The sequence below is a fragment of the Orycteropus afer genome, unplaced genomic scaffold, assembly GCF_000298275.1.
Source record: "Orycteropus afer afer isolate SDZICR_OR568_19922 unplaced genomic scaffold, OryAfe1.0 scaffold00536, whole genome shotgun sequence".
NCBI classification, from domain to species: domain Eukaryota; kingdom Metazoa; phylum Chordata; class Mammalia; order Tubulidentata; family Orycteropodidae; genus Orycteropus; species Orycteropus afer.
Genome location: NW_006922123.1, coordinates 31,475 through 43,468, shown reverse-complemented (window position 1 = coordinate 43,468; position 11,994 = coordinate 31,475). Strand labels below are relative to the sequence as shown.

General features: G+C 42.8%; 1 protein-coding gene across 1 annotated transcript; it reads right to left on the bottom strand.

Moving 5' to 3' along the window:
• Window positions 1-440: 440 nt before the first annotated feature.
• On the bottom strand, window positions 441-1,367 carry LOC103209824 (olfactory receptor-like protein OLF3). Its single transcript, XM_007955719.1, has one exon. It carries the CDS (start codon window positions 1,365-1,367, stop codon window positions 441-443), a length of 927 nt encoding a protein of 308 aa, XP_007953910.1.
• Window positions 1,368-11,994: the final 10,627 nt, after the last annotated feature.

Sequence of the window (11,994 nt, the reverse complement as noted above, 5' to 3'; positions counted from 1 at the left end):
CTTCCAGAATAAGACAGATGAGGAAGAAAGGCCTAGAGAACAATTCCAAAACTCAGCCAATGAAAACGCATGGATCACAAAAGAATTCTGCCCTGCATAGTGTGGGAAGACGAGCCGCCCAGTCGGAAGGCATTCAAAACACATAGAAGCTGCAGCAATGGGCCCAATGGTGAGGGTGACCCGGAACCAGGCAGCATCTTTTTCCGCTCTGCATAGCATCACCATGCGCTGAGCTGACTGAACAGCAACTAACAACAACCAGTAAGGCCGTGATACACACACAGAACTGTCATGTGGAAAGCCAGTCAGAAATGGGTTCATCTGGTCTACATTGTCAGCAGTCCGGGGAGAACGGGCATATCAGTCATTTCTTTTTGTTTGGAATACCTTTCTTCATATAGCTAGAGAAAGGGAGTAATTCTTAGAGTCCCCATCTTTCTTTACTTAAGTTTTCCCAACACTCTTTGTAGGGCACTCATGACCTCCTTGTTCCTCAAGCTGTAGATCAAGGGGTTCAACATGGGAGTCACCACAGCATAGAACAGGGCCACCATCTTCTCCTGTTTCACTGAGGAGCCAGCTGCAGGCCTCATGTAGGTGAAGATGGCTGTTCCAAAGCACATGGAGACCACAGTGAGGTGGGAGGCGCAGGTCCCAAAGGCTTTGCAGCGTCCTTCCGTTGAGCGAATGCGCAGGATGGCAGCCACTATGTGAGCATAGGAGAACAGGACCAGGAAGCAGGGGAGCATGATCACCAGGAAGCCAGAGATGGCCACCATGACCTTGTTGAAGGAGATGTCCGCACAGGTCAGCCTCAGCACAGCCAGCATCTCACAGGCAAAGTGATTGATGACATTGTGACACAAGGGCAGCTCAAAGATAATGACGGTCTGCATCAGTGAGTTCCCGAAGCCAGCCACCAGGCAGCTGGTGGCCAGCCCCAGGCACAACACTCTACTCATGATGACCGTGTAGCGTAGGGGGTGACACACGGCCACATAGCGGTCATAGGCCATGGCTCCCAGCAGGAAGAACTCCGTGCCACCCATGGCTAGGGAGACATACAGCTGGAGCATGCAACTGTGGAATGGGATGGCCTTCCAGGATGACAGGAAGTGGACAAGCATCTGAGGGACAGTGCTGTTGGTGTAGCAGATGTCCACAAGGGACAGGACACCAAGAAAGAAGTACATGGGGGTATGGAGCCTGTCATCCAGTCTGATGAGGATGATGATGAGGGAGTTCCCCACCACAGTCACCAGGTACATGGCCAGGAACAGGAAAAAGAGGGACACTTGTGTTCCCCAGTCACTGGACAGGCCCAGCAAGAAGAACTCACTCACCCATGTCCGGTTCTTCCTGTCCATGAGCCACTGGGAACCAAAACAAAGTTATAATAAGTCCCAGAAGCTCAGGGTGGCAGAGGACCTCAGAAGGTCATTTAAACCAAAGAGCCATTTAATCTTCAACGCAAGTCATGATATTTGTGCCATAAACTTTACAGACAATTGGTCTCTCTTCCGGGTTTCAGAACACAACAGACCCCACTGATGTCATGGAGACTCAGAAGAGCTTTCTTTTCTCTCTCTTTAATGGGGAAGGTTTTATTGGAATGTCAGACATTCCAGTTAAAAAGATTAATGGTAAAAACTCATTCTCTTCTTTAGACTTGGGTTTGTTCATGACTTTGTTGAGTTTCCTCCTTACTCTCTCAGAGTTCATATCAATGCTGCCTAACAATGATGAACAACCTTTTAAAACATGGCTTTTTAATTCTGGATTCTCTGACTATGAAAATATGATCCTCCACTTTCACCTTTTTGTAATTAGAAACTTTGGTTTTTGACTTAGAAGGAGGCAAATATAAAACATATTACAGGTGGCAAAGCATTGTCCAGAATTGCACTGCAGAGTCAGTGTGATAAAGAAGGAAGGCCTGGTGGTCTGGCGAGGCTTGAGAAGTTTTGCAGTGCTGTCTCATCCGGGTAATCAGATGGGAGGAAAGGATGTGCTGTCCCTGCCTCCTCCTCCGGAAGTGGGGCAGACAGCATGAACAGCAGGATGTCACTGCACAGAAGCAAATCAAGGTCAAAGATGTACCAGGTAGTTTCCCTCACAAACGACAAGCGCTCAAATAATCCCTACTATCTTAGGCTTCAACTGAGAGGTAGTAGACACTGGCTGCATGTTCTCACCAATTCCGTTTGTATGCATCCCAGGTGCTGAGTTATGGTTTGGAGACTATGGTATAATGGGAAAATGATGAATTGGCATCAAATCAATGAACACTGGGTATGTCTTCCCCTGAGCCCCCCTTGCTCTCATTCCCATCTCAAACAGCTGATATTTCCCATCTCAAACAGCTGATATTTCCCCCCTTGGGAAACCTGATCCTCTGTGCTGTGCCCCCTCTCCCCAGACCCACATGACTAGAAGGTAACAATCTAGTCTGATTGATACCAGCTCCAAACTTTCCCATTGTGCTGATCTTCTGAGAGCCCATTACTTCAGGAGGCACAAGGCTCCAGTACTCTTAAAAATCTCGTGTTTGCTCCTTGTCCAAAGCACAAAGGTGTCCAAAAGCATCATGGACAGACAGACGCCTACTGTCAATGCCCCACATGTTCTCTTCCTCTGGTCACTCTGCCCTTTGAGCAATGAAGGCCCCGCACAGCTGTCCCAGCCAGGTGTGATCTGCTTGCAGCCTGCGAGGAACTAGTGCCATGACTAGTGATGGGAACCCTTCTTGTACTTAGCGTGTCCATGACAATGAGGGCAGCTAACAGGATACATACAGTGTAGGGACACTGGAGGAGCCAGCAGGCAACAAGCCTGTGGCTGCTTGCCTGTCATAAGGCTTCCTTCATCTATGAAGAAATTCAGCTTGCAAACCCATTCCTACTCCAAGAGATACTTTGTGTAAGTTACACACAGGGAGGCAACGCAAGTAGGAAATGCTTTTTGGTTCTCAGAACTTCCTCTAGGTCTTCAGAAGCAGCAAGGCCCTTTGTTATATTTTTATCAGAAAAAGAGGAAACACTGCTTTATTACCCCTAATTAAAAAGGAAAAAAAGAAATACGAAAACATCACTGTCAAATCCCTCAGGTATAAAAGAGTAAGCCAAGTCTCCTCCAGGGCAAAAATCTGGGTCCGTACCTGCCATGGGAGCTGACCACAAACAGACACTTTTATACGCCTGTGCTGGGAAGGGAGTGGGTGGTCTGCAGCCCTGCTCTTACAGAGGAAACGGTTCAGACCAAGGAGCCTCACCAGCAGAGGACAAAAAAAGAGAAAAATACAGGTCTGGGGGATCGAATGGTTCTTGCTTTATTCTCAATCCCAAACCAACAGACCTGTTGAGATGACTATCTGACCAATGCTAATCTCTTGCAGTTCTGTATCTCTCACTTATTAAAAGATAGAAACAATAAGCTAAGAACTTGACAGATAGAATGTAGTAGCCTGGTCTTTGGCCAGTAATTCCCCTTCAAAGCCCAGGGCGGCACTGATCCAAAACCCAAACACCCATGGCTAGCCCACCCTGCTTCTGCTTCACCTTCAGGTGCCTCTCCCTGGGAGGGAATGAACAACGCTGCATTTTCCAGTTCAACTCAATCACTGAGATTGACATCTGTCTACAGGACCACACGGTCACATCTGTCCTCACTCATTACAGGGAGAGGAAGAGGAAAATGGAATAGAGATGCAATACCAACAGCAAAAATTATGATGTGCAAAAAAAAAAAAAAAAGGCTATCAAGGAAAATAATGCAAAAAAGTTGAAATATTTTATTAATAACTGATATGTAAATCTAAGTCCAAAATGAATGGTTTAGTTAGCTCAAAAAGCAAAAGATTTCACCCCCTCAGAACTGTGTTCTTTCAAAAATTATCCTATGTAATTTCTGCTTATATATTTACATGTGCTACAAATATATCCATGTATATAGTAGAGCATACATGGGGCAAAGTTATGAAAACGTTTCAGCCATAACCAAATACCTTAATGGAATGAGTCAGTGGGGGCTTAGGACCCTAGTTGAAATGGGTATCTAGGTCAATTAGCACAACATAGTCCACAAAGACAATGTTCTACATCTTACTTTGGTGAGTAACAGCTGGGGTCTTAAAAGCTTGAGAGTGGCCATCTAAGAGGGAACTATTGGTCTCTTTCTATCTGGAGCAAAGAAGAGTGAAAAACATCAGAGACTCAGGGAAACAATTAGTTCAAAGAACTAATGGACCACACGAACCACAGCTTCCTCTAGCCTGAGACCAGAAGAACTAGATGGTGCCCAGCTACCACTACTGACCTCTCTGATCAGGATCACGATACAAGGTTCTGGACAAAGTGGGAGAAAAATGTAGAACAAAATTCAAAATCATAAAAAAGTCCAGACTTACTGGTCTGATAGAGACTCTAGAACCCCTGAGACTTTGGCCCTTCAAGCCTGGAACTGAACCTACCCTGGTAATCACCTTTTAGCCAAACAACAGACAGACCCATAAGTTGAGGAATAACACCTGTGAGGAACATACTCCTCAGAACATCAACCAGATGAGACCAAAATGTTAGCATTTGCCCAAAAGCAAAGCTCAAAAGGCAGGAAGGAGCAGGAGAGAAGGACAAATGGAAACAGAGAGCCCAGGGAGGAAGTGGGAAGAACAGAAAGGATTGCAACCAGTGTCACCAAATGAAATGTACATCAATTGTCAAACGGAAAATGAATTTGCTCTGTAAACTTTCACCCAAACCACAACAAAATGGTCAGGAAATAGATATATAAAATAAAAATTATCCACAGGAGACCAACTGGACAACCGCTGCTCTAAAGCGTGGATGAGAAGGTTGGGGACAGTGAGACCAAGTTAATGGAAGTAGGACCACTGGAGTGGAAATAACGAGAATGCTGACACAACCAAAGCACGTAACCAACGTCACTGACGTCACGTGTAGAAACTGTTGAATGGAATCCATTTCATTGTGTATAATTTCACCATATATACATATATATATTTAAATGAATGCTCAAAAGTAAGATTGTTGTTGTTGTTGTTATGTGCCGTAGAGTCAAACCCGACTCATAGCGACCCCTCCTTGGGTTTCCGAGACAGTATCACTACAGAAGTAGGATTGCCCAACCTTCCTTCCGAGGAGTGGCTGGTGGGTTTGAACCGCCAGCCGTCTGGTTAGCAGGCAAGTGTCTTAGCCACTATGCTACCAGAGCTCCCCAAAAGTAAGATAGTGGTGTGAAAACTGAGAATAATAGTCAGAATAATTGGCAATCCTGCCCCAACATTTCTTCTTGAAACTGAGTCAAGCTTCCTACAGTCACACACTCTGGCAGCATAGTGCCTAAGACATTTGACTAACCAGAAGGCTGGGGGTTCAAACCCACCAGCTACTCCTCAGAAGGAAGGTTGAGCAATCTACTTCTGTAGTGATACCACCTCGGAAAACCAAGGAGGGGTCGCCATGAGTCGGCTACAACTTGACAGCAGTGGGTTTGGCTTTGGGTTTTTACAGTCACACATCACAAGTGTGCTTCTCAAGTAAAACTAAGCTCATGCAGAAAACTCAATGTTTCCCAAATGTTCATTGGCTAACTTTGGTCTCTCCACCCTCTTCTCCATTTCTTCTCTCTCTCTCTCTCTCTCTCTCTCTCTTTCTCTCTCTCTCTTCATCCCATTCTTTCCTAACACACACACATACACACTTTCTCCAACTCATCCTTTTCTTACACACACACACTCTCTCCATCCCATCCCCAGTTCCTTGCACACACATACACACACACACACAGAGCTTAGAACCACAGAAAGCTTAAAGGCAGTTATTCAGATGAACTTGTCTCTTGACCACCATCATTTATGAACAAGCCTATGTTCCTGCTGAGATTTCAAGGAGCTAATGAGTGCTATGGGGCTATGGGAGAGGTGGGGTGCTGTGGAGAGAGAGATGGTGTGCTATGGGGACTGGTGGGATGTTGCGGGGAGCACTAAGGTGGTGTGGGGAGAAATGGGCTGCAGGGAACACGGCCTGGACCCCCTGAGCCTGGGACCCCAGTGGCAGTGGCCAGAGCCCCGTGCCAGGTGCAGCTCTCCTCAGAGGTGTCCAAAAGAACATCCTCTTTTGGTGACAGTCCAAACTGCATTTTCCTATAACCAAATTGATCTTTATCTCTCTAGTAACTAAATTCAGTACATCTGCCACCTGAGACTACAAGTGTAAGAAGAGTCTGGGTCTACAGAAACCCTTGTGTCATGGCTTATGGCTCTAAATAACTCTGAGGGGCCTCTGAAAACTTACCTGCAGGACAGTGGGCCAGTGTTGCCTCAGGAAGACAGGAGGGCTGGGGAGGATGTGGAGTTTGGAAGAAGTGACTTCTTTTCCCTCAGAGATGAATTCTCCACAGGCCAATTAATTAAGGAGGGCTTGTTAGGCTTCTATAGCCTCCTCTCCTTTGCCATATAGCCATTCGCTTCCCTTAAACTCTCAGCGGCACTGAGCAAACTTTGCAAATGAGAATTTAGATTCTCCTGATCCAGAAACATGAGAAGAGAAAAGCACCCATCCCCCAGGAGGTATTCTCCTGAGTCCTGGTTGAAATTTTACTTTGAGGAAGTTATAACTTTTCCACAACTTTCTATGAACTCATAATTGATAATATGTGACCCAAAGTGCTCAATTAATCATGAACCAGCTACAGGAACATTTGAGGAATATCTCAGGTACCATGATGAGGAAAGTGTGAAAGAGCTACAATCAAATATTCAGCTGATGCTACTATTTTGTAGGAATTTTCAGCATTCTCTCACTATTGGAAGACTCCTTCTAACTGGGTATGTCACATTATTTAAGTTTTTTTTTTTTTTTTATCTTGAAGCCTGCCCTGGTACTCTGCAAATACTGCAGAAATATCCTCTTCATCTCATGACCCCTTGCCCATCCATGACCCTCAAACCAAATCATAAAACCCAACTTCTAACAACACTAACTGTTGTTGTTGTTGTTGTTGTTATGTGCCGTCGAGTCAGACCCGACTCCTAGCGACCCCTCCTTGCGTTTCCAAGGCAGTATCACTACAGAAGTAGATTGCCCCATTTTCTTTCCAAAGAGTGGCTGGTGGGTTTGAACCACCAGCCTTCTGGTTAGCAGTCAAGTGCTTTAGGCACTACACTACCAGAACTCCCAACAGCACTAACTAGCTTTTCTTATTTTGAAGCATTGTATGAATGGAGTCATGCAATGTATGCCTTTTATATCTGGGTCATGACCTTCATCCATGTGTGTCTGCTGCATAATATTCCATTGTATGCATGTAACACACGTTAGATATCTGTTGATGGACATTGGGGTTGTTTCCAGTTTGGGGTTGTTAAAGGGAACACTGTTGTGAACATCCACTCTCTCTCTCTCTCTCTCTCTCTCTCTCTCACACACACACACACACATCTTTTGGTGCATATAGGTACCCATTTCCATTGCCTACTAGTGGAATTACTGCATCACAGGTTACGTGCATGTTTGGCTTTAGCTAACGTTGTTGAACAGTTTGCTGAAGTTGTACTAATAATATTTCCCCCAGCTCTGTCTGAGGATCTCTGTTGTCCCATCTTTTCTATCTTTGCCATTATCTGTCTTTTTTCATTTTAGTCATCCTGGTGATTGTACTGGTACTCCATTTGGATATTACATTTTCCATTGCAGAGGCATCTATTCAATCTTTGGTTCATTTTTCTAGTGAGTTGTCTGTTCTGTGTCTTACTTACTTTTACACTTTCATATTTTGAATGAGTCATTTGTCATTTATATGTTTCATGAATGTTTTCACCACCTCTGTGGGTTACATTTTCACTCTTTTAATGGTACTTTTTCATGAACAGAAACTCTTTTGTTTATTGTGGTAAGAGAACATTTACCATTTCAACATTCTTCTCATGTATGGTTCAGAGACCACGACTCATCTGTCAGTTTGTTGTACTGTGGTGGCATGTGTGTTGTTGTGAGGCTGGAGGCTGGAGGCCATGCCACTGGTATTTCAAATACCAGCAGGGTCACCCATGGTGGACATGTTTCAGTGGAGCTTCCAGACTAAGACAGACTCAGAAGAAGGAAGGGGCTATCTACTTCTCAAAGAAGTGGCCAGTGAAAACCTTATGAATGACATGAAACACTATCTGATATATTACTGGAAAACTTGATGAATAGCTCTGAAACATTGTCCAATATAATGCTGGAAGATAAGCCCCTCAGGTCAGAAGGCACTCAAAATACTACTAAGGAAGAGCTGTTTCCTCAGAGTAGAGCTGACCTTAATGATGTTGATGGAGTGAAGCTTTTAGGACTTGCATTTGCTGATGTAGCATGACTCAAAATGAGAAGAAGCAGCTGCAAAAATCCATTAATAATCAGAATATGGAATGCATGAAGTACAAATCTAGGAAAATTGGAAGTTGTCAAAAATGAAATGGAATGCATAAAGATTGATATCCTAGGCATTGCTGAGTTGAAATGGACTGGCTTTGGCCATTTTGAATCAGACAACCATATGATCTACTGTGCCAGCAATGACAAACTGAAGAGGAATGACATGACATTCATCATCACAAAGAATGTTTCAAGATCTATGCTGAAGTACAGTGCTCTCAGTGATAGGATAATACTCATATGCCTACGTGGAAGACCAGTTAATACTACTACTATTCAAGTATATGCACCAACCACCAAAGCCAAAGATGAGGAAATTGAAGATTTTTACCAACTTCTGCAGTGACCAAACATGCAATCAAGATGTGTTGATTATTACTGATGACTGGAATGCAAAAGTTGGAAACAGACAAGAATCACAAGTAGTTGAAAATTATGGTCTTAGTGATAGAAATGATGCTGGAGATAGCATGATAGAATTTTGCAAGACCAATGACTTATTCATTACAAATACCTTTTCCCAGCAACATAAATGGCAGCAATATACACGGAGTTCACCAGAAGGAGAACATGGGAATCATATAGACTACATCTGGGGAAAGAGATGATGCAGAAGCTCAATATCTTCAGCCACAAGGCCAGGAGCTAACAATGGAACAGATCATCAACTGCCCATATGCAAGCTCAAGTTAAAGTTGAAGAAAATTAAAACAAGTCAATGAGAGCCAAAATATGACTTTGATTATGTCCTGCCTGAATTTAGACACCATCTAAAGAATAGATTTGATGGATTGAACCAAGAGGTGTTCAATGACAGAAACCCAGAGGAATTGTGGGATGACATCAAGAACATCCATGAAGAAAGCAAAAGATCATTAAAAATACAGCAAAGGAAGAAAATACCAAAATGAATATCAGAAGAGACTCTGAAACTTGCCCTTGAATGGAAAGTAGCTAAAGCAAATGGAAGAAATGGCACGATAAATGAACTGAACAGAATATTTCCAAGAGCAGCTCAAGAAGACAAAATCATTTATTATAATTAAATGTGCAAAGACCTGGAGTTAGGACATCAAAAGGGAAGAACAAACTCAGCATTTCTCAAGCTGCAAGAACTGAAGAAAAAATTTAAGCCTCGAGTTGCAATATTGAAAGATTCTATGGGAAAATATTGAATGATGCAGGAAATATCAAGAGAAGATGGAAGAAATACACAGTCACTGTACCAAAAAGAATTGTTTGATATTCATCCATTTCAGGAAATGGCATTTGATCAAGAACCAATGGCATTGAAGGAAGAAATCAAAGCTGCACTGAAGGAATTGGCAAAGAACAAGGCTCCAGGAATTGATGGAATACACTTTGAGATGTTTCAACAAACCAGTGCTGTGCTGGAGGTACTCATTTGTTTATGCCAAGAAATTTGGAAGATAGCTACCTGGCCAGCTGACCAGAAGAGAGATCCATAATTGTACCCATTCCAAAGAAAGATGATCCAATAGAATGTGGAAATTATTGAACAACATCATTAATATCACATGCAAGTAAAATCTTGCTGGATGCTGCTTTTTGACAAAGGACCAAAGCCCATTAAATGGGGAAGAGATAGCCTCTTTAACAAATGGTACTGGCAAATTGGATGTCCACTTGCAGAAAAATGAAACAAGACCCATACCTCACCCCATACACAAGAACAAACTCAAGTTGAATCAAAGACTTCAATGTAAAACCCAAAACTATAAAGCTCATCAAAGATAAAACAGGGACAAATCTAGGGGCCCTAATTTATGGCATAAATAAGACTATCAATCATAACCCAGAATGCACAGACAGTGGAAAAGAAGCTAGATGACTGGGACCTTTTAAAAATTAAATTCTTATGCACATCAAAAGACTGCTCAAGAGGTTAAAAAGAGAACCTACAGATTGGGAAAAACTATTTCTCTATGATGTATCTGACAAAGTATCTATCTCCACAGTTTATAGAAAACTTCAACACCTCAATACCAAAAAGACAAACAATCCAATTCAAAAATGGGCAAGAGACATGAATAGACACTTTGCTAAAGATGATATACTGGCAGCCAATAAACACATGAGGAAATGTTCACAATCATCAGCCATTAAAGAGATGCAAATTGAAACATCAATGAGATATCATCTTACCCCAGCAATCATAGCAAAGTTCAACAAGACAGAAAATAACAAATGCTGGTGAGGTTGCAGAGAGATTAGAACTCTCAGACACTGCTGGTGGGACTGTAAAATGGTACAACCATTATGAAAAATGGTATGGCATTTCCTTAAAAGACTGAAATTAGAAATACCCTTTGGAGCAATTCCATTACTAGGAATATATCCTAAAGAGGTGAGAGACAGGATGCGAACAGACATATGCACACCCACCTTCATTGCAGCACAGTTTACTATAGAAAAGAGATGGAAACAACCTAAATGCCTATCAACAGATGAATGAATAACCAAACTATGGTACATTCACACAATGGAATACTATACTACATTAAGGAATAATGAAGAATATGCAAATCATCGCACAACGTGGATGAATCTGGAGGACATTAGGCTGAGTGAAATAAGTCAATTGCAGAAGGGCAAATATTATATGAGCCCATTACTGTAAAAAGTCAAGGAAGGGTTTGCTTAGAGAAGGGAGCTCACTTTGTAGGTTACCAGGGGTGGGAGGGAAGGAGAGGGAAAACTTTGGACTAGTTGGGGACCATATGCTGACTTGGGTAAAGGAAATGATGGTGTGGAAAGAGTCTGTGACCAGCAGATAACATTGGGGAAAGCAAGGACACCAAATTGTGCACATAAGGCATAGACGACAGAGGCTAATATCAAATATGCACAATACTGCATTACCACTAACACCAAACACCAGGCTACAGATAAACTCATAGACAACTGAGAAGATCAGATGGGGGTCAACAAGCGGGAAGGAACCCTAGACCATAGTGATATAAAATAACCACAATCATTACAGAAGCAACAGAAGACAAAGTTGTCTCTCAGACACAACCAAACACCTTGGGAGAGAGAACAACCAGGCCTGCTGACTCAGGACCATAGTATTGGGGCACACCAGTGTCAATTGACACAACATAGTACATAAAAATCTTGTTCCACAACCTACTTTGGTGAGTAGCGATCGGGGTCTTAAAAGCTTTTGAAAAGCCATCTAAGATGTAGCTAATGGTCTCCTCTTGTCTAAAGTGAGGAAGAATGAAAAAAATCAAGGACATTTGGAAACAATTAGTCCAAGGATATGATGGACTTCAAGACCAGAAGAACTAGATGATGCCTGGTATGTTAGATTGGGTTCTCTAGAGAAACACAAAAACCAGCAAAGTGTATATCTATATTTAGAGAGAGAGAGAGACAGAGAGAAAAATTTATCTTAGGAAAATGGCTCACAAACGTATAGAAGCCGGCAAGTCCAAGTCTCTGGAGGAAATGGGCTGGCGGCAGCCTTAGCTTCCGTAAACTCAGGGAGCTAAGAAATTCAAGGCTGGCAGGCAATACACTTGTTGTTGACTCCAAC

What these genes read in the sequence shown, in the direction of transcription:
- LOC103209824 (XM_007955719.1), bottom strand. Translation starts at nt 1,367, where the DNA reads ATGGACAGGAAGAACCGGACATGGGTGAGTGAGTTCTTCTTGCTGGGC.